The sequence below is a fragment of the Aythya ferina genome (genome assembly GCF_964211825.1).
Source record: "Aythya ferina genome assembly, chromosome: 6".
NCBI lineage: Eukaryota > Metazoa > Chordata > Aves > Anseriformes > Anatidae > Aythya > Aythya ferina.
The window spans coordinates 25,211,046-25,232,436 of record NC_140303.1 but is presented as its reverse complement, the minus strand read 5'-3'; the positions used below and the strand labels follow the sequence as shown (position 1 = coordinate 25,232,436).

Sequence of the window (21,391 nt, the reverse complement as noted above, 5' to 3'; positions counted from 1 at the left end):
TATGCCTTTTCCTGAGCCTTGAATGTTCTTTTTGCCACTGTAGCCAATTCCTTAGCTCCTGCTGAAGGAAAGGAGAGACTAGTCACCTCTTGGCATTCTGTGGCCCTGTAAAGTGCCAAAAAAAAGTGGCACACCCCACTTTGTAAACAGCCCTCTATATCAACCTCCCAGTTCTCTCTTCTATCCAGTCTGCTGGTGGCTTAAAGAAAATCCATTTAATTCCTTAAGTTTTGGTTTTATAGTAGGTTAACTGTACAGATCTATATAAGGGGATCCTAAAAGTTATAATGGAATGTAATGCAAAGGAATTTTGTATTTCTATCAAAGTTACAATCTATCTGAAACAAGTTATTCCTGTAAAAGGTTTTCAGCATATGTCTTGTAATTTGCTGTATTCCAGGGAAATTGTGGACATTCATGAGAAGGAGAATGCCCTGGACATTGTGACAGAAGACAGAGTTTATCACATTGTGGCAGAGTCACCAGAAGATGCCAGGTATAAGAGCGAGTTTTGTTAAGTTTGTTCATTCAGTCTAGATCTGACCCAGCCGCTCATGGGGGAGACTGGGGAACACAACCACTTTCCTTTTGCTGAAGAGAAGTGGGGATTCATTCCTGAGTGTCACCTACTGGAAGGTACACCCCTGCTTTGGGGACTCCTTGTTGCAGCTACTGAGATGGTGGTTCAGCCTAACAGTCACAGGACTGCCACCTTCTGCACGTGGCTGTGAGCATGCTGAATTCAAGGGTTACTTCAGGAGACACACAAAACCTTAACATAAACTGGAACTTCTAATAGCTGATTTATTTATTAAATGGAATCTTGAATCAAACAAAAAGTCTATTCATGTTGCCTGTAAATGATTGCAAGAGCAGCTGGGTTTTATCCAGGAGACAGAGAAAAGGCTGCGGCTTATCAGAGTCTGTAATGTCATCCGATAAAATCTTCCCAGTGCAAAGCAAACAAATGACTCATGTCCTTCCTTCTTGGCGTCCTGGCCAGGCAGTAGGAATCAGTTGTTTAAGGGCAGGTTGGACAACCTGTTTGGGCTATAGAAAGCCAAGTTAAGAGGTTACTAACCCTGTCTGCTTATGTCTTCCGCACCATTCTCCCACTCTTACCAAAGCTCTTGCTAGTGTAACTGTTTCCCTTATCTAGTTTAATCTGATTCTGTGAAGTTATGTAGGGTATGTTATTCATTTGGTGTAAGGGGAGGAAGGGATAAAGTGTTTGGACACAAATAAATTAACAGAAGTAGACTACAGAGCAACCACATAAATGAGAAACAAGCAAATTCAAGGGGCAGTAGCCAAAGAAAGAGTATCTCCTTAACTCAGAACCTCCACAGTTGGAATAGTTATGCCCTAAGATACCATTACAAAATTGCTAGGACAAGCATAACCCAAATGTGGCCTCTGTCTGTGCCACAGCAGTCTCTGTTCTGGGGGAGAAGAAAGCACTAACACTTGCAGAGGACAGATGTTGTACAGTCTCCAGTTTGAGAATCCTCCACGAAGTCTAGATGTTTGCTGATCTCACTGGAAGCTGCAGATAAGAATCTGCTTGTTCTGCAACAGAGATTCAGCCTCCAGATATGCCTGTAATGAGAAGCCCTTTCACAGACAAATAGCTTCACTCCAAATGAACTTATAAAAACCCCATGATTAATAGAGAGCCATATGACTCTCGAGTTTATGAGTGGATCAGACAGAGACTAGTCAGGAAGGCTCCCAGGAGTCTCTAGGACTGAGTCCCCAAAGATTCCAACTGACCCTGTCTTTACAACTGCTATATGCTCTTATTCTGCTGACACATGCTCCCCAGTGAGTCCACCGCCTGCCTATGGTTTCTTGAATAGCAAGTAGAAAACTGGATTTTGTGGGAGCAGCTGTCAGTGGGTTGGAGAACGTGCACAGAATTTTCATGGATAAATAGGGAGGAAGGAAGATATTAGGGTATGGCGTGATCAGCCCAAGAGATGTTTTGCAGCATAGTCTGCAGGAAATTGTGAATGAAGAAATTTTCCCACTGGCAGCTTTCCAGGCTCCTTGATGATATTCCAGAGCTAGTTTCAGTACCCAAATCTTAACTTTGAGTCTGTTTTGATTGCCAGCGGTTGGTTTAATGTCCTGAGCCGAGTACACAGCGCTACGGCACAGCAGCTGAGGGAAATGCAAGATGAACAGGCCAATCCAAAGAATGCTGTGGTGAGTTACTGTGCAACCAGTCCGTGGGCATGTTCAGAGCCATCTGTGTTTAACTATTTTGTGCATGTTTTTCTAGGACATGCAGTGCTGTAGTTCATGAGCAGTATAAGAAAGTTACACATTTTTTTAAAAAGAAACAGCAAAGCTGATAGAAAAGAGGGTAAGAAGTGAAGATCATAGTGCCTGTGGTGGGTGTCAACATGATCAACATTGGCTCTCTTCTTTGGTTTGCCTCTTGCAGATATTTTTTTTGTTTGATGGGATTATGGGACTAGTCTGTGTCAGTTTGCCAGACAGAAGATAAACAGCTGAGAAGAACAATTTATTTATGGATTTACTAGTATTGAGATGTAGAGGCAGAGGGTATTTCAGACCTTAATAATGATCTCTGAAAATGCATAGCTCTCTTTATTGCAGTTCTCTAGAGTCCTTGCACACCTTTTCATGTTGTCTAGGGAGCAGAGCTGACTCACTCATGCCCTTCTAATATGCTCATTCCTACTCAAGTTATTGGAATTCAGAAGAATGTTTTCAGGTTCAATACTATTCACTAAGGAGAATGTCTGTAATTTAAGGTGCAAACAATTCCTGTTACCTGTCTCTTTCACTATACAGGGAACCCTGGATGTTGGGCTTATTGACTCTGTCTGTGCCTCAGACAACCCTGACAGGTATGTATAGCAACGTGGCCATCTCTCTGATTGGAAATTCCCTGACTCATTTTTGTAGGTAGGTCCCGGTTAGTTTACATTTGTTTAAACTCCTAAGAATTTAACTCACAAAGAAACTCAGCTAAAAGTACTTAGTTTCTTCCAAGTTATGCTACTTCCCAGGCACAAAGGTCACAAGTGTATTGTCTTTGAGTGAAAGTTTCAGTACACATTTCCATCTGAAGAGTGTGAACAATGTAATCTAAATGTCAAGAAATTATAGTTTTATCTACTATTAACACTAAATAAAAATGTCCAGCAAGAGTAGTACTTCCAGTTTTTCAACAGAGCAATTTCAAGCTAATCTTGTAAATTTAAGGAAAAAAATAAAACAACACATTAAAAAAAAAAAAAAACACAAAACAACACATTAAAAAAAACAAACACAAAACAACACATTAAAAAACAACAACACAAAACAACATGGAATTAATTTTAAAATCTTTTTTAAGAATTTAAGAAATCTTTGTGATGCAGCAAAGCACAGGCCTTTAGTTAACAGATAAGTTAGCTTCAGATAAGAGATTATGGAGCATTTCATATCACTTTACATTAACATTTAATTATTTCCTACACTGTTAACAGGTTCAGCCAGGGCCAAGCTTCTCACTGCAGTACTGAACTAAAATGTTAGCTACTAAGCTATTTACTTCTGTGTTCTGTTTGTTGTTGTTGTTGTTGTTTTCTCTCACAGATTGCGGGGACTTTGTGGTTACTAGTTTAGAAAATGCATATTTTGGTAGCAAGCTAAGATTTCTTTGAAGCAAGTGTTTTGCCCAGCCTGGACTCCTCAGAGTTAATCTGTGTCCCACTAAAAAAAAATAAAAATAAAAGAGCACAAATAGTAAGCTGAACAGGCAGAATTTCTTCATGAATCTGCTGAGGTACACTCTTCTGGAGTGTCAGTGTTTGAGTTATGTTAAACAAATTCTGAGGAGAATGCTTATTTTTCAACCATATTTTTATGCATCTTAGTTTTATTTTCCGTAGCTTTTTTTGTCAGGATCAGCTCATCCTTCCTAAAACCAATCTCAGACCCATTTTCACTGTCACTGCTGGGAACTACATTTGCTACTGCATTACTGGTTTTAATAAGTATGAGCAGAACAGCTCTACTAGCCTAGCCCAGTGGTACTAGCACTAGCTCAACCCAATCAGAGGGTAGAGCAAAGTCCTGTGCTCTACCCAGGACATTTTACAGCTGGGCATTAGCTAATGAATGCGTTGTAGTCTTTGGAAATAGCTCTTGGAAAGTGTTTAATTCTATTTGTCTGGACTCTGCATTCATCAGTTTGCAGACCAACTGCACAGGGGATGCTCTTGGGAGTTTCTTCACTTCTCTGTAGTTTGTATTCCAAGAATCTTTCTGCATTGCCTATGGAAAGGCAAAGGACATGGCTTTGGGTGTGCTGTGATTTTAGATATTTGTATGACTTTGACTGATTTCTGATGCTTTTATTTTCTGGCAGACCAAACTCTTTTGTGATCATCACAGCAAATCGAGTGATACACTGCAACAGCGACACCCCTGAGGAGATGCACCACTGGATCTCCCTGCTGCAGAAACCAAAAGGCGAATCTAAGGTTGATGGCCAGGAATTCCTTGTGAGAGGTAAAAGGAAATGCATGCAGTTATGACATGTGAAACTCATCTTCTGTTTGTGATTTGAGTGGGAGGTTTCAGTGTAGCTAATCCAAGCCAGTGTTCAGCTGCTTCCAAAACACAGCCATTGCCTGCCCCCTCCACCTTCCTGCCTGCTGTTGGCTGCCTCCTGTGCTCTGCTGGCACTGACTCTTGTCTGACTCCACATCAGGTGGGTTCAGAAAGATAAAACTTGAAAAATAAGTATTTCTTTATACGTTTATTTTTCTGGTGTTAGTTCCATAGCTTGTTTCAACATGTTGTCGAGCAAATGCCAGCAGGGAATAGGAGGGAGCATGGCTGTTGCTTGGGAGCAGCTGGCTTAGACCAACTATGACATGACACTGCAGCTTTTGTTTTCAGAAAGCTCTGTTTCTTCTGACACCTGTCATGTTGAGAGGGTGGGAGAGAGATCTTTGTAGGATTGCTGCTCTCCTCAGCTGAACAAACTAACCTGATTCTGATAGACATAGTGAAGTGAGAATAATTCTCTAAGGCTGAGCAAAAGATTTATATTCTGTCTCTAGTTAGACCTCAGCTGGACATAGAGGCACTGATGCATGAGTAATGTTCGTGCATATAATACAAAATATTCTCCCTTTTTTCTCAAATATTTTTAAATTTCCTCAGTACTTTTAGCTCATTACATGTTCTCTAATATACAAAGACACTCGGGTCTCAATCTGTGGAAAGCAAACATTTGAGCAAATTGCCCTACATCTTCCAGAAAATATCTATGATGGAATACATGTAAAGGTCTGAGAGTGGTCATGTCAAGGCAGGAGTAGAGGAAGAAGAGAGTCACCAAGAAGTGGCATAAGCCTTCTATAATCCTGGTCTTAAACATTTCAAGGAGATTGTCTGATAACCTATGTTAACGTTGGCAGGTGAATTCCCTTAAATTCAAAATACTTAATTGCAAGGCAACAGCTCCTTTTATTTCATTTTGTTCATTAAAGAAAAAAGTCTAAATATTCCTTTGCAAAGTCAGTGTATGTGTTGCACTTCATGGTAAAACAGATGGCTATTTGAGAGGCTATTTGAGAACCACAAAGTCTGTCTCTTTATTTTTCCTTTACATGCAACCTCTAGGCTCAGTCCCACGTTCTTCAGACTTTTTGTCTTGTGGGTGGACATTGCTTTTTTCAGCTCTGAATAGAAAACTATCTATTCAACAGGTTTAGTAACACTGAGTGTAATTTTGTCTTTTATAGAACTGAATTGTTTTTTCTTCTTTTTCTTCTCCACCCCCACCCCACCTGTGAGGAATCTAAAATGAGAGAGAAAGTATTTTTCCTGATCACGGGAAGAAGAGACACATGTAATGCTTACAGATCATTCTACTACAAAATGTACCACCAAACCTTTTCCATGCAGGTTTGGATAGGCATTTGGCATCTCTTTGGTAGAAATGAATTGTAAATGATTTATTCAGATGGCTGTGACTTGTGAGAGAAGCATCCTGGACAGAGAATGCCCTTATGGTGATGTCAAACTAAACCACAGCTCAATGAGAAAAACATACATAGGGCTGAAAAATAGAACAGTTCCATGAAAAAACTGTCTAATTTCTTAGAGTGACTGTGCAGGATACTGCTATAGCCAATAAAGCAGAACTGGCAGGTCCCAGTATGAAGTTTTTGCAGAGAGTTTGAGTTCTGCTCCCAGAGTTAAGAGAGTCACCAGGAAGAGACAAGGTTGCTGTTGTGGTGAATGACAACCACTGACATGTCTGTGTTCCTCCCTTAGGTTGGCTCCATAAAGAGGTTCAGAGCAGCAACAAGATGTCCTCTCTGAAGATGAAGAAACGCTGGTTTGTGCTGACAAACACTGCACTTGATTACTACAAGTCGTCCGAGCGCACAGCTGCCAAGCTTGGCACACTTGTGCTCAACAGCCTCTGCTCCGTGGTGCAGCCCGATGAGAGGGTCTTTAAAGACACAGGTAAGAAGAGGAGCAAACAGTCATCAGCAGGCATTGAATGGGTGGAGTTGCCTGAAGAGGGGAGGGTGCAGGAAGGTGATGGTGTGTCTTGCTGAGATATGGTCTTGAGGGCTGTGGTTGCAAACTTCTTCCCCACACAAACCATAGGAGACTTGCAAAGGACTAGAGAACAGTGTGCAAGTGATGGCAGTTCCCTCACACCTGACAGAGATGCACAGTTCTTATATTTTTTCACTGAGTAGTGTCACTCTTTATCTAAATGTTTTCCAAATGCATCCAAGTTCTTCATGTTCACATGTAACAGCACTAAGTAACTGCCATGATACAGCATGACCTATGTTTCTATCTCTTGGATCGATGTTATTCCCTTAAATAACAATAACGTCATACACCTTAGTCTTTTTTGTAGCACTCAGCCTGCTAGAACCAAAAGATGACAAGGGCCTACGTTTGCTTTCTGTGCAGTGTGACACTGTTCTGGGAAGGCACGGTCTGCCACAATTCTCCATTGCTTGCACCTTGAGTTTGGGATGGAAATGAGCTTACGAGGCAAGGGGTAAACCCCCCTGACAAAGAAGGTGAAGCTTAGAACAAAACTTGAAATACTGGATTTTTGAGTACTGGAGTTGCTTGGGATATTTTTTAAAAGCTCTGGAAGCAAACTGCTAGCAGTGGGATACTGTGGTGTGTTTAGTCAAGTGAAATGAGAAAGTTTCTTCTGCTCACTTGTAATAAATCCTCCACATTTGTGATCTCAACAGACACCTAGGGCTACCTGTAGTGGAATGAATTGTCATCGTCCCGACCTTTTCTCTCAGTTTGTCAACTACATGATTTTTAAAATTTATGAGAATTGGTTTGGCAGTGTGACTGGGTGCTGCGTGTAGGCTGGTCACTTTCTGAGCGATTAATAGCACAGTGAAGCCGAAACCCTGACTGTGAAAGTGAGCTGCCTGGTTGGCAGGGAAGTATTTATGTTACAGTGTGAGCTACTTGTGTCTTGGAAAGCTGTGTTTGTGCCAAAACCTGGATTGGGACTTTCCTGCTGGTAAGTCCATTTTGGGAATGGGGAATGTTATTGTTTACCCAGTCCATTTTAACCATACATAGCGTATGTAACAGAGTAGCAAGGGTTTTCCTCAGACAGGTGTTACAGACAAAAAGAAAAGGTAAAATGGAAGCAACTTTCACCTTCTAGCTTCTTTGTGTCTCTACAGGCTACTGGAACATAATTGTCCATGGGCGAAAGCACTCCTACAGGCTGTACACAAAGCTGCTGAACGAAGCCATGCGCTGGGCCTCTGCCATCCAAGGTGTCATTGACAGCAAAGTGCCCATAGAAACACCTACACAGCAACTCATTCGTGACATCAGGGTAGGTACCATCATGCTGATTCCCTTGTGGCAACAAACGAGGTTGCTGTCATGGGGTAACAAAAAAGTAAAAGAAACCTAAATGACTGTATAACTAAATAATCAAATTTTATTTTGAATCAGCTTGCTAACTGATCTGCTTGAGTCTAGGTTATAACTGATGTGCAATTACAAATTGCATTTATACCAACAAGTATGTGCAAGTCTCCGCTTCATCCTTTCTTTTCCCTAAGCATCCTCTGAACACATATATAGAAACTCTAGCAAATTAAATATATAATCAGAAGACAGACCAAGGCATATATCATAAGCAACTTGCTGAGGGATTGAACAGTACTAATAAAAAGGCATCTAAGACAAAGGGCTTGCCAGTAAATTGGTAGGACCAGTCAATGGAGGTGAAAAAGAAATGTGTAATAATGGTAACACATCTGAAAAACTGAATTAATTCTCTGCATAACTAATGACTACAGAGTGCAGGGAAACTCCAGTATTGCAGCCTGCCTCTAAAAGGGATGAGTTTGAGAAACTTGCCAGCTGAGGTGTCAGTTAGAGGGATTGTGGAACATATCAATAAAATAGAGGGTGAAATATAGCCAAGATCTATTGGCAATAACTCTACAGCTCTAAAGGAACTGAAACGTGAAGTTACTGAATTACTACTGGCTGTAGAATGTAACCCTAGGCTACATGCTCCTAACGTTGAAGAAATGGGAGGCAGCTAATATGACTAAGCTATACGAAAGGATTCAGGAGGGATCCGGGGAAATACAAACCAGCCATACTTGGCATATCTCCTAAAGGTCTCTGAGGGGATCAGCAAGCATGTGGATAATGGTGATCCTGGTCATAAAGTTTGCTTTAATTTCCAAAAAGCTTTGATAACTCTGTTAGCAAAGAAGGAAGGAGGAGGAATCATGCTGTTTGTGCCTGTTAAATGCTTGCAGTAGGCACGAGCCACAAGCTGCATTTGGAATCAAGGCCCTGTGCTTGGTAACCCAGTATGGCTATTCTTACATTTTATTTTCAGAAATAATATACAGAGTAATTTCTATGTGTAGATTATTCTTTAGTCACCTCATCCCTCGATGGACCTTCCAGAATGTCAAAAAAGGTGGTTGATTTGACTCTAAATGTATAAGGACATCTTAGGAATGACTGTCCTCATTTGAGGATTTTGTTTTTTCCAGGAAAACAGCACAAACTTTGAAGTAGTGGAACAGACATACAGGAGGAACCCAATCTTGCGGTACACCCAGCACCCTTTGCATTCTCCCTTGCTCCCATTACCATATGGAGATGTTAGTGTCAACTGTAAGTATTTTACCCATATGACAAAATACTCTCTCATTTTAAGGATCAGTGAGGAGCCTGAGCAGCACAAAAGTGGTATATAAGCTCTCTGTGTAGGTGAAGTTCATCTGGGGCAGTGTTTCCCACAGGGTTCAGAGAGAGGGATTAGTCCCTTTCTTTTCACAGAAAAAGGGAGAATATAGTTTATCATCCATCTGGGGGATGTGCAGCCTGTCTTTGTGAGTTGCAACTGGGTTTAATAGTTCTAGTGTAAATCTTACAACAGGATTAAAACATGCAACTGGCAGCGGGATCGTATTTGTAGAGAAGCTACAAATGAATCATTTCTTCAAATACTTCAGGAACAGGAAAGAACTAGACTGTCTAATAGGCCCCCAGAAAACCAGTGTGAGAAAAAATTGAAGTCATAGCAGAAGTATGACGACTCTGTGTGTGTGTGTTTATCAACACAGAGACACCTTATGTGGGGAAATATTATTTCTGGTAGGAAACTCTTCCTCTGCGAGATGCATCAAAGGATGCCAATTGAAGTGTCAGTAGCAGAGGTTATGTAGCAAGTCAATAGATCAGTAGAACAAGCTGACAGGACCAACTGGTCACCTATGCAGAGGAGCTTAGGAGAGCAGTAGCTGAATTATTAATAGCAACAAGCAATATCTCTCTCTTTAAAAATAACAAATTCTTTTGTACTACGCATTCAGTATTGTAAGGTTTCCAAAGTGTCTTAGGAGCACAAACATAACAAACAAGAGAGACTAAACAATATACAATGTGCACATTTGTGGTAGAGGCAGACAGCAGGGAAGCAGGAAGGTCAATGCCTGGCTCTTTAAGAGGTCTATAATAGCTTCCATGACCTCCCAGAGATGCCAGATGGTTTGTTTTTGACCATACGGGATGAAGCAATATTGGAGTTGCTCTGCTTTGGACTAGCAGGTAGAGGAAACTGCCTGTAATTTGCCATGTTCTGAGCATGGTTTGAGGAAGTCATCAAACTTACCTTGGGGGTGGAGACGGAAGGACTCAACATAAAAGAATGGTGCCCAAAAGACCAGGCAAGAGTCTTTCCTGTTCTGTGGATGCTAAATTTTGCCTGTTGTTCAAAAACTTTTTTTTGGGGGGGAAGTAAAACAGATAAGAATAGGTTGGCAGTTTGGATCAGTTTGTCACTATTGTTTTTTTCCTTTAACTGAACTAGATTTCAACACTAATTTCCTTTAAAAACATTATTCTCCTTTTCTGTACAGGATATCCAAAAATGGATTTGCAATGGTGACAAGTTAGATGTTGGCAAATACTAATTAAAACTGCATTTGCACATATAAAGGGGAAGCTTTAATGAATTTTGAGTAGAAATTTAGTTTGAAGAGATGAGCTAATGTAGATTCTCAGGTTCTGTTCTTCCATCACAGACTATACTATAGTTGTTTGTCCTACTGCTGGGCCTGTAGGAAATGGGGGAGATTCTTACCTGATGTCACCTTTATGATCATTCCTCAGTGCAACAAGAGAAGGGTTACAGCAGCTTACAGGATGAAGCAGTGAAGATCTTTAACTCCCTTCAGGAGATCGAGACAGTGTCTGACCCCATACCAATTATCCAAGGCATTCTGCAGACCTGCCATGATCTAAAGCCCCTTCGTGATGAAGTGTATTGTCAGCTCATCAAACAAACTAATCACATGCCACATCCCAACAGTACTGGGAACCTGCACCACTGGCAGCTGATGTCATGTATGAGCTGCACTTTTCTGCCGAGTAGAGGAATCCTTCGTTACCTCAAGTTCCACCTGAGAAGGTAAAAGCCCTTTTCATTTGCATTGTTTCCTTTGTCCCTACTTATCTTCCACTGCCTGGTGTACCTGTGTGTCTCACCCTCCACCTGTGCACATATCTTTCTGTGGTGTTGCAGCCTCCCACCTTTGTGCACAAATCTTGCTACCAGCTGTTCTGGTGTATTCAAACCCTGTCCCCCTTGCTACCCATCTGTTGTGTCAAAAGGATGTGGAAAGTAAGGCTACCTACCCAGAATACCATGAAACTGTGTTAAAGTGGATTTACAGCTGATCACCTACTGCTTACTAATGTCCTTATAAACATTCTCAGCCTGCAGGAAAGGTGAGAAACACACTTAATATTCACTGAAGTAGGTACTACCTTGCAGCAACCACAGACAAAATGTGTGTACTGTGGAGTAGCAGATATACCCTAAATCCAATTTATTGTTTTTCAGTGTTTGTTTGCTCAACGAAGCATGTAAGGCTTATAATTTGTATTTCTAATCTGCTTTAACCTCCAATTTTCATGAACCAAATTGTTTACATTCTTCCCAATTTATGTTCAGCATCTAGAGCAACTTTCTAAAGAGGTCTGCATTGGAACTAAGCTGCAGTCGTGTAGCCTCACTCCATTCATTAATGATAAAAAAGGCTTATAAAGTCTATTTGATTCCTTCCAAATGAGGAGAGAGTTGAAATCCAGCAAGTAAAAAGAGATAATTCAGAATAAATTTAAAAAGCTTATATTTGACTCCATACTTTTTAATCTCAATTTTGTGAATTCAGATAGTTAATCCTCCTATCTTCAGCCAGTACTAAATTCTTGGAAGTTTGAACTGCTAATTTCATATAGCGCTGAGAAATGCCACTGAAGTGACTTTGGAGTGACTAGTGAAAGCAGGTTCTATAGTTTGGGAAATAACTGGGCTTATTCTTGTGGTGTTTGTGTTTGACATCTCTACTGAATTCCCTGCCTACAATATTCCAAGTTACATGGCAATAAGCTTGTTTTCTGTTTCACTGTGTAATGGCTTTTTTTGCTTCTCTTTACAATTAGGGTAAAAGATCTCTTTCCAGGCTCAGAAATAGACAGATATGCACAATTCATCAGTGATTCTCTGAAGAGAACAAAGACAAGGGAGTTTGTACCCTCCCAGGAGGAAATACAGGCTCTTCTCACCCGTGAAGAAATGACCACAACAGTATACTGCCATGGCGGTGGCTCCTGTAAAATCACCATCAATTCCCACACGAGCGCTGGGGAGGTAATGCATTTACTAAATAACCAGATCTAAGCACACCTCTGTGTCTAGGTACTGAGCCTGCTGAAGGGACTCCTTTTCCCCATTCATCTCCAATTTTTCAGGGTTTAGGGAATATATTGCTCTATATTGTTTCCTTGGAACAAGATTTGAGCACTGTCAGACCATGGTCTGATGTAGATTGGTAGTTCTTATGACCTTATGACCACACTGGCTTCCATCACCCCATCCAGCTCTCAGCAGTGTATCTCCATTCTGTTCTTTTCTGCTGCTGGTCCATCTGCACGGCCAGTGATTCCGCTAGCTCAGAAACACAAAATATTTGTTTATTTTCCTATTTTTTCCCCCCAATAAGCTAACTTCAGAAAGTGTGTAATGCCTACCCTGTGATCTGTCTCTGATTTTTGCAGGTGGTTGAAAAGTTGATCCGAGGCTTAGCAATGGAGGACAGCCGCAACATGTTTGCTCTCTTCGAACATAATCAGCAGGTGGACCGTGCTGTTGAGAGTCGAGTGATTGTGGCTGATATCTTGGCCAAGTTCGAAAGGTAGAAGAATGTTTCGTAGAACCTTTACTTTAACTCCTAGTTGGTTAAGTGAGAGTACCATCAGGTAGTTTTATCCAAAGCAGCTGCAGAGTTTCAAGCATTCACTTTGGTGTGAACTTCTCTTCGGTAAGGTTCAAGTGCTCTTTTTTTTCTATGTGGAAAACTATGTTCACATCTGTTTTGATAAGAAAGAAGCATTACTTATCATGCTTGTCAGGACAGAATTAGTAGTGCCTTTATCAAATAGTAATGGTTTCCTACCAGAGCTCAGAGAAGGGTTAAGTCATTTAATTGTCTTGATCATTCTCTTTCTCTGAAAGGGGATACTGTCTCCTGGCTTGTTTGTGGTAGGACAAGTGAATTATTACATAATGTCAATGTATTTAGAAGTACTAAGGGCTATCTGCAGATTGGAACAGCTTATAAAATGAAGCACCATCAAACCAAGGTATTTTCTTGCATAGTTACTTGTGTCATTGTGATGAATGGGGTGTGTTAATTTGGGCTACACAAGCAAATACCATCTGTAAGATCCTTGACCAGCCAAGGAAGTGGTATATAATGAAAGCGTTAAGAAATGACACTGGTGCTGCTTTTCACATTTTTGGAACTGTAAGATTGTAGCTGCCAGTGTTTGCTTTGATGTTTTTCTAGACATTTCTGAGCTGCAAACAGTGACTGTTCCTTGCAGAGTTTATGAATGTGAACCCTACTTAGGGACCATCTCAGCAATATAAGTTTCAATGCCTCTTCCTTTGAAGTAATTGGCTTCATCACCACTAGTCAGACATGAAAATTAATCTATTTGGATAAATGATTCAGGGTACTCAGCTCAGTGCCCTCTACGAAAATGTCTTTATATCAACTAGCTTTGATAACATCTCGTCAATTTACCTCATAATAGCTTCATCAGAAGAGAGAGCAAAGATTTAAGTGGGCATAGAAAAGCAGCTCTAATTTCTTACTGTGGACTGTGATTTTGTGGCTAGGCATATAAAGAAAGCAGTAATTTGTAGAGAAAGCTGCCATTGTCTTATTTTATATTGGTTCTGAAGACGAAAATAAAATTGTTATAAATGGTGGCAAGATTGATGCTTTTCACAGTCACAAGACTACACAGAAACAATATGTTAAAAATGGGAAGCGCTTTGTGTCCTCCCCATAACTCTTGCATTTATATAGAACTATTGATCCATTTTTTTTTATCAATTGTATCTGATAAGAACTTTGGGTCCTGCTGAAAGCAGGTGACTCAGAGAAGAAAATTGAATCCACCGGAAAAGTCTGCTGCACAAAGATTGCCCTGGTAAATGGGGTAGTTCTGTATGCTTTTTGTTTTAGAAATCCAGAGGAACTTTTATTTCATGAGCACTGTGGACATCCCAGTACCATGGTTCTTCTGGTTACTATTTTTTTTTCCCCCTCTCTCATTCTCTTTCCTATCGTACAGACTTGCTGGCTCTGAGGAAGAAGAGGAAGAAGGACAATGGCAGCTATATTTTAAACTTTACTGCTTCTTGGATATCGAGAATGTTCCCAAAGATGGAGTGGAGTTTGCTTTCATGTTTGAGCAGGTAAGCTGGCAGTGGGAGAATGATTTAGTTTCCAGGGTAGCAGAAGTACACTAGAGTATACAGAAAACTGGTTTAGCTTTACATTAGAAGTGTGAATGCTGGTCTGAACAGAAGAATTTATTGTCTCATACTTTTGCCTGGAATCTAACAAGCAGATACGCAGAGAAATTCTCAAAGGAATAGGAGTATTAGAACAAAAGCAAGAAAAATTAACAGGCTTTCAAAAACTGAAGCACCAATTATAATAAAATGCTTTTAGAATTCATCTTTAATTTTGAAAGATAGGGAAATGTAGATAATAATTTAAGATGATTCTGTAAAATAGTTGCTTACAGAGTGCAAGTGTAAAGAAAATTGAAAAATCTAGCTGTTCGCTAGATCCAACTTACAAAAACAGTCAAACCTTGGGGTGTTATGGGAATTTACAAAGAAAATTATCTTTCAGGCAATTTCTTCTGATTAACGGGCACCAGAATATAGTACTATTGCAAAAAGACAAGAGAATTGTGTTGACAATAGTTTGCTGACTAATTTTTTAAGTCGCTATAGTTTGTAGCAACATGATGCTTGTTAGGCCAGAGATCACACTGGTATGAAATAACCCCACAATTAGGGATGCAAAAGTAAACTGAGTAGAGTAGCCAGCTGTGTGATTCAGCCCATCTTTTTTACTTCTAATGAACACTTTGATCTTGCCTCAGAATATGATATCTGTTGAAATTTAATTAATATGTGTTAAAGGGGTCAGTGCTATGAAGATTGAAACTGGCTGTTGATCAAGTTGTTGGCATGTACATCACACATACAATTGTTCCCCAAGAGGACTTTCTTGAAATGAAGGTTAAGTATTGTTAACTAAATGTCTAGGAAACAGTCAGGAACAGGACACAGTGCTTTGTGGAAACTCAGTTGCACCAAACTCCGAATTGACAAGGCTTTCAGTCTAGACAGCTTTCACTAGCAAAGGTTAGTAGAAAAAAGTAACAGGAGGAGAGCAGGAGTTATTGAGGTGTGTGAAGGATGAAGTAAAAAAAAAATAATATACATATATATATATATATATATATATATATAATAACACATTTTGGAGGAGGTGAAAGGTGCTGGTGTGCAATGAGGCCGAGGTTGAATGTCTCGAGTTTATTATATCCAACTTTATCTGTATTTGAATATTATCTCCACACAGGAGCTGCAGCCAGTAGAGTACTAAACAAACTGTCTCAATTTCTGGTTCTCCTATCTGTTACAGACCTAAAGAGTCTGTTAAAGACCTAAAGGTCCTTCTGAGATCTCCTTTCTGTCCAAGCCTGCAGAAAGACACATTCACCCCCAAGTCTGCTCATCCACCAGTTACAGACTTTGAATTCTTTATTATAATGTGTGCTTTGACCTCCTGAATTAGGTCTTTTCTGCAGGGACTGGCTTAGAATATCTACATGGACCCAGATGTCAATAGTGTGTTTCTGCCTTATAATGATTTGTTGTGTTTTTTTTTGTTTTGTTTGTAGGCTCATGAAAGCCTCATAGATGGTCATTTTCCTGCACCAGAGGACACCCTGCAGCGCCTAGCAGCACTACGGCTGCAGTACCTTCATGGGGATTATTCTAAAATAAGTTGGACCCTTGATGGGATCTACCCAGTTAACAGACTAAAATCCAAAATACTGCACTCAACAAAGAGCAGTGGCACCACCAGTCACACTCTGGAGAGGAGGCGGACCAGCTTTCTTGAAGGGACATTGAAACGTAGCTTCAAGACAGGCTCTGTAAAGAAGCAGAAGGTAGAAGAGGAGCAAATGATGGAGATGTGGGTGAAGGAAGAGCTGTCAGCTGCTCGTGCAAGCATAGCACAGAAATGGACCAAGTTGCAAGGTCTCTCTCAGCATCAGGCTATGGTGAAATACATGTCCATCGTAAAGGAGTGGCCAGGTTATGGGTCAACCCTCTTTGACGTTGAGGTGAGAGATGTATAACCTCATTTAATGACTGCCAAGGAGAGGCATCAGCCTGTAGAACAGATACAGCTATGTATATTATATTGCTCAGCAGCAGAAGGGAATTTCAGGAATTGGCTGCATTTTGTCATAATAAGCTGAGAGTAAGCCTGTAGTAATACATATACAAAAAGGTGTGATGCAGAAAGCAGTAGATTTGGGGAAACTTTTCTGGGCTTAAGAAGGTGGTAGCTAGTAGAAGTGGAAGTAAAATGAAGCCATATTGTCCTTCACAGCAAAAAGCACAACTCTGTTCTGTAGCAATGTGACCACTCAAACTGGGTCAGTTAGACCACTGGGATTAGCCTGCTACTGCAGGAATCCACAGCTCCAGTATTTTTCATTTCTGTTGCTGCCCAGATGGATTACCATGGGACGTTGCTTGCCCTTACTCTATCATCTGTAAAATAATGAGGAGAATCTTAACTTGCTAAATCTCTTTAAAATCTGATGAGAATTGTTAAGTACTACAATTATTTGTTACTCAAATGATATTTATGCGCAGCCATGTCACTTCTATATCTTTGCAGAGGAGTGCCTACAAGATTCCTTCTGTAGACATACTATTTTTTATATTGGGCTGGAGAAATTAAATATCCTACAGGAGCCAGAAAAGGAGAGCTTTTCCTTGAATCAAAGATGATTTGATACTCCACTGCATTTAAGCAAAATTTTGTGTTTCTGTTTCTGCAGTGCAAGGAAGGTGGATTTCCAAATGATCTTTGGCTTGGAGTCAGCACAGAGAATGTGTCTGTCTACAAGCGCGGGGACCCTAAACCACTAGAAACTTTCCAGTATGAGCACATTGTTTTCTTTGGAGCTCCACAACCTAACACCTTCAAAATTACAGTGGATGAGAGAGAAATGTTCTTTGAAACGTCCCAGGTATGTGAAAGCACAAGACATGTTATATTTGCAGTTTTACTAGCACTCCAGTAAAGCCCTAATTTCTAAGGACAAGACAAGGTTATAGGCAAGAACTTCTGCTGAAGGGACAGGACAGGCAAAGAAAAAGATGAAGGGACCTTAAACCTAGAGAGTCAAGGTGTCTATCTTGAATACAGAGATATACATAAAAAAGAATGATGGTTTAAAAGTGAAGGAGGTTGAGTGTCTCCCATGGCACTCGGAATTTCAAATTTTGGGTGCTCATGAGTGTGCATCCTGTCAGTTAATTCATTCCCTTCCAGTTTATAAATGTGGAGTTCACAAAATCAGAAAATAAAGATGTTTAGTAGCATTAAAGGTGCTTTTCTTTGAGCTACAAGACAGAACACAAACTTGTCAAGTACTAAAAGGTGCTGCTGTAAGATCACAGCTCTCTCCCACCAGAATCACAGTCCCAACTGGTGTATTAGCTCTATCCTGAACGTACCTCAGAGGAAACTTAGGTCTTTTTATGCACAGTGTGCACAACTAAGAACATGCTAGAGTAATCTAGAGAAGCACATATATGTTTCAAAAATGCTTGCAAATATGACAATGAATTCTGCTGTTTATGAGTAAAAAATACTCCCCTCAGTCAGTCTGCCACTGTATTTCACTTGATGTCTTCCCATTCTTGTGTTGGGAAAGACTGGAACCAGTCATTCTCAATTTGTCTTTCCCAGGCAGCCCAGGATTTTGTAGAGTTCTGCCATATCCTTCTGTCAGCTCTTTTCCATATTGAAACATCACATTCTTTTTAACGTTTATTTGTAAAGATGCCATTGCATACCTGTTACTGACCTTGTTTTCATTTCCTGTATCTTTTCTGTGTATAGAGGTAATGACTCAACTCTTTCATGCTTATCCTTACTGTCATATTCACATTAACATTACATGCAAAATTTACAGTGCCATGAGTTTGGACAAGGGGAAATTTTTCTGCAAAATGTCTGGTATACATCAGTGGAAGTAGGTTTTTGATGTGCTTATCCTGTTATTGTGTTCTTTTTCTAGGTGGGTGAGATAATAAAGATCATGAAAGCATACATCAACATGATAGTGAAGAAACGCTGCAGCGTCAAGTCAGCCACCAGTGTGGACAGTCACGCTAGCGTCTGGACTAGGTGATATGAACGAACTGCCATGAGAGAGAGGCAGTTGTTTAATGATTGGTATTTGCAACTTGCCAGCACAAGTGTAGCAAAGATGTTTTTAAGAACTCTACTTGACTGACTACTGTATTTAAGAGCTGAAGTGGCATCTGCAGTACCATAGGATTTGCACTTCTGCCTAAAGACATTGAACAGTAACAACTGTTGTTGTTGAATATTAACGGCCCAAAACTTGTTTTCCCTTGCTTGTCTGATGAACAATGTACCTTAAAGAAGCAAAGTCAGAAGCATCCTCCTTCTGCCTGTCCCCTCTGCTGCTTTCACAAGTACCTGTCATACTGGCAGAAAAAAATCACAAGAATCTGCACTACAGGAGGCAGAGTTAAGCTTCCTTATGAATTTCCAACATGCAAACATCTGGGATCAGGGGATCACAGCACAGTCTGCTAGGAGAATATTTGTTTTTTTTATTTATTTTGTAGGTAGCTCCGAAATAAGTCACTCTGGAGTTTTCTCTTCAGGATATACTAATGATCTCATCTGGTCTTAAAAGAAAATATCTTTTTTGTAATTGAAGCCAAACAGTCCAATAAAGAGGTCAAACCCTACACGAGAGACCATTAAACAAACAAACAAAAACACCTGAGGAGAGTTGTTACCTTCTAACAGAAGTTCACAGGTACATGACTGTAAAAAATGGCACTTTAAGTAAAAATTCTAAATACTCAAACATAGAAGAAAGTCCAGGGGAATAGTACCACTGAAATATATCATCAGGTACCATTTTGGTAATTCTAAGTAGCACCTGTTACCTAAGAATTAATGATTGCCTTTTCACAGCCCAGAAGGCAAGATTGATGTAGTTGCATTACCAGAAAAAGCTGTTCCTGACAAATTCCAAGTTTCAGATGGAGGTCAGACGTTTTTATGGCCAGCAGCCTACCTGCGTTAAGTTCCTTATTTCACTAGATGGGATTTTAGGATGACGGAAACCCCTGAACATTAGCTTTAAATGAACAGTTTCATACTGAGTGAAGAGATGCCTAGATATATTCTTATAGGCAATAATTCAATTCCTTTGTACTACTGTAAGCAGATGCCAAGTCCTTCATTCTCTGCTGAGTTCTAATTGGAACTGCTCCCATCACCAAATCTCAATATCCTCTTCCAGTCTCTCTTAGGTCCCTAGACATCAGCAAATATATATATATATATATATATATATATATATATATATATATATATATATATAAATGCTTCTTGGAGGTTTTTATAGCCATTTGCAATTTGAAGAAGCAACTTTTTTTTTCCTTCTCAGTGAAAGATGACAGTCATCTTCAATCTCCTGATTTCATTGTTTAAAACAATATTTGGTATTGTTAGTCGCATCACAAATTGGTTGCATTGGCAATCAAGAAACCTTGTGGCTAGGCCGTCATTTTCTACAACCCCTGTCATGTCAAGTCCTGAAATGCAAAGGCCCATTCAGTTTCCTAATGAAACTATAGAGCTGTGTGTGTGATGTGGACCTTGTTGCAGGATTGTTTAAAATCAGATGTTTGTATTTCTGAAGAAGTGTCAGCTTAAGGCCTGTTAGCTATAAAATAGAAATTTCATAGACAAGAAAACTAGGAGTCAGTATGCAACAGGTTCAGTTTAAATTAATCTTCAAGTTGTGCCATTTCACTAATACTGTCATGTAACACTACAGTTTTGAGGCTGACAATGCAAGAAAAAACACAGTGCATAATCTGTGCTTTTCTCACACAATACACTGCAGCATGTGCAAACACCCTGTCCACCTGCCACACATCCAGCCTAAGAGGATAGCCACTACTGTATATTGTACTTTCAACTGGAGTTTTGCCTTAAATAGCTTTACTGAAGGATCGTACAAACATCCACTTTTTATCACAAAGAATAAAAAGATGGCCATGTCGCAAGTGAGAGAGAACAGGAATGCAGAGGCAACCTGAAAAGTAACACTTTGTATTGGTCCGTACACTGACTAGATCTCTTTATGTATCAGAATAGCCTTGATTATCCCTGTCCTAACTCTGCACTATTTCTGTTCTGGCTCTTGGGTTGCTGCAGGCAGCTTGAACCCACTTGGGAATGTAACTCCCGTTAGTATTTGTTGTAATTTTGCTCATTTCTATTACAGAATTCCTTCTGCTGTCTTTTTTAATTTGTAACTGGCTTTACAAGATGAAAGTTTAATAAATTATTGGATTGCACAGGCTGTATTCACTCTCAGACATTGTGTGCTCATGTTAAGGTGTTTACTCAGTGATCTAATACTCAGAACTTGTAAGTAAAAAGGAGGTATCAATGTTATGAGTGGGTAATAGCCCTTCTCTCGGGAGGGAAATTTGCCTCTGTGGCAAATAACAGAATGCAATTTGCCACTACAAGGTGTGAGGTTTGTTTCCAGGTTCTGCTGCTCACTCAGGGGCTGGTTTTCACCCAAGGGCACATCACTGAAACAGTAAATCTGCATAGGAACAGCTGAGCCGTCAGCAATACAGACTATGCTCTAGCAAACCACAGGTTTGGAAGTCCACAGGTATGGAAACAATGCAGTGATGCACAGTCCCCATCAACGTGCCCTTATACATCCGTTGGCCAGGTGCTCTGAGAGCCCTCTGGGACCCTGGAAATCACTCTATGCAAGGGGAGGTTTAGGTTGGAAATTAGGTGACATTTTTCCTCAGGAAGAGTAGTCAGACATTGGAATGGGTTGCCCAGGGAGGTGGTGGAATCACCATCCCTGGGGATGTTCAAGGAAAGGCTGGACCTGGTGATTAGCGACATGGTTTGGTGGATGACATTGGTAGTAGGGTGATGGTTGGACCAGATGATCTTGGGGGTCTTTTCCAACCTTCATGATTCTAGGATTCTGTGAATTTTACTACCAACGGTTCACAGATTTTCAGTTTTTTCATGTTTAACACCTTGTGTAGTCTTTACAGCTCCTTACTTTAGATGGGAACTGCCTCTATTTA

The 21,391-nt window shown here is 40.2% G+C and overlaps 1 protein-coding gene across 2 annotated transcripts in view; it reads left to right on the top strand.

Moving 5' to 3' along the window:
* Window positions 1-20,623, top strand: part of LOC311439146 (unconventional myosin-X-like) — an 84,832-nt gene extending 64,209 nt beyond the window's left edge. For both annotated transcript variants that reach the window (XM_084524503.1, XM_084524502.1), the window contains 14 exons: window positions 401-496; window positions 2,115-2,208; window positions 2,824-2,879; window positions 4,388-4,530; window positions 6,310-6,504; window positions 7,722-7,879; window positions 9,069-9,192; window positions 10,693-10,990; window positions 12,028-12,235; window positions 12,643-12,779; window positions 14,230-14,353; window positions 15,862-16,311; window positions 17,041-17,232; window positions 18,289-20,623. In XM_084524503.1, coding sequence (XP_084380629.1) covers window positions 401-496; window positions 2,115-2,208; window positions 2,824-2,879; window positions 4,388-4,530; window positions 6,310-6,504; window positions 7,722-7,879; window positions 9,069-9,192; window positions 10,693-10,990; window positions 12,028-12,235; window positions 12,643-12,779; window positions 14,230-14,353; window positions 15,862-16,311; window positions 17,041-17,232; window positions 18,289-18,402 — 2,389 coding nt within the window. In that variant the 3' untranslated portion in view covers window positions 18,403-20,623. The remainder of the gene's footprint in view (window positions 1-400; window positions 497-2,114; window positions 2,209-2,823; window positions 2,880-4,387; window positions 4,531-6,309; window positions 6,505-7,721; window positions 7,880-9,068; window positions 9,193-10,692; window positions 10,991-12,027; window positions 12,236-12,642; window positions 12,780-14,229; window positions 14,354-15,861; window positions 16,312-17,040; window positions 17,233-18,288) is intronic.
* The last annotated feature ends 768 nt before the right edge of the window (window positions 20,624-21,391 follow it).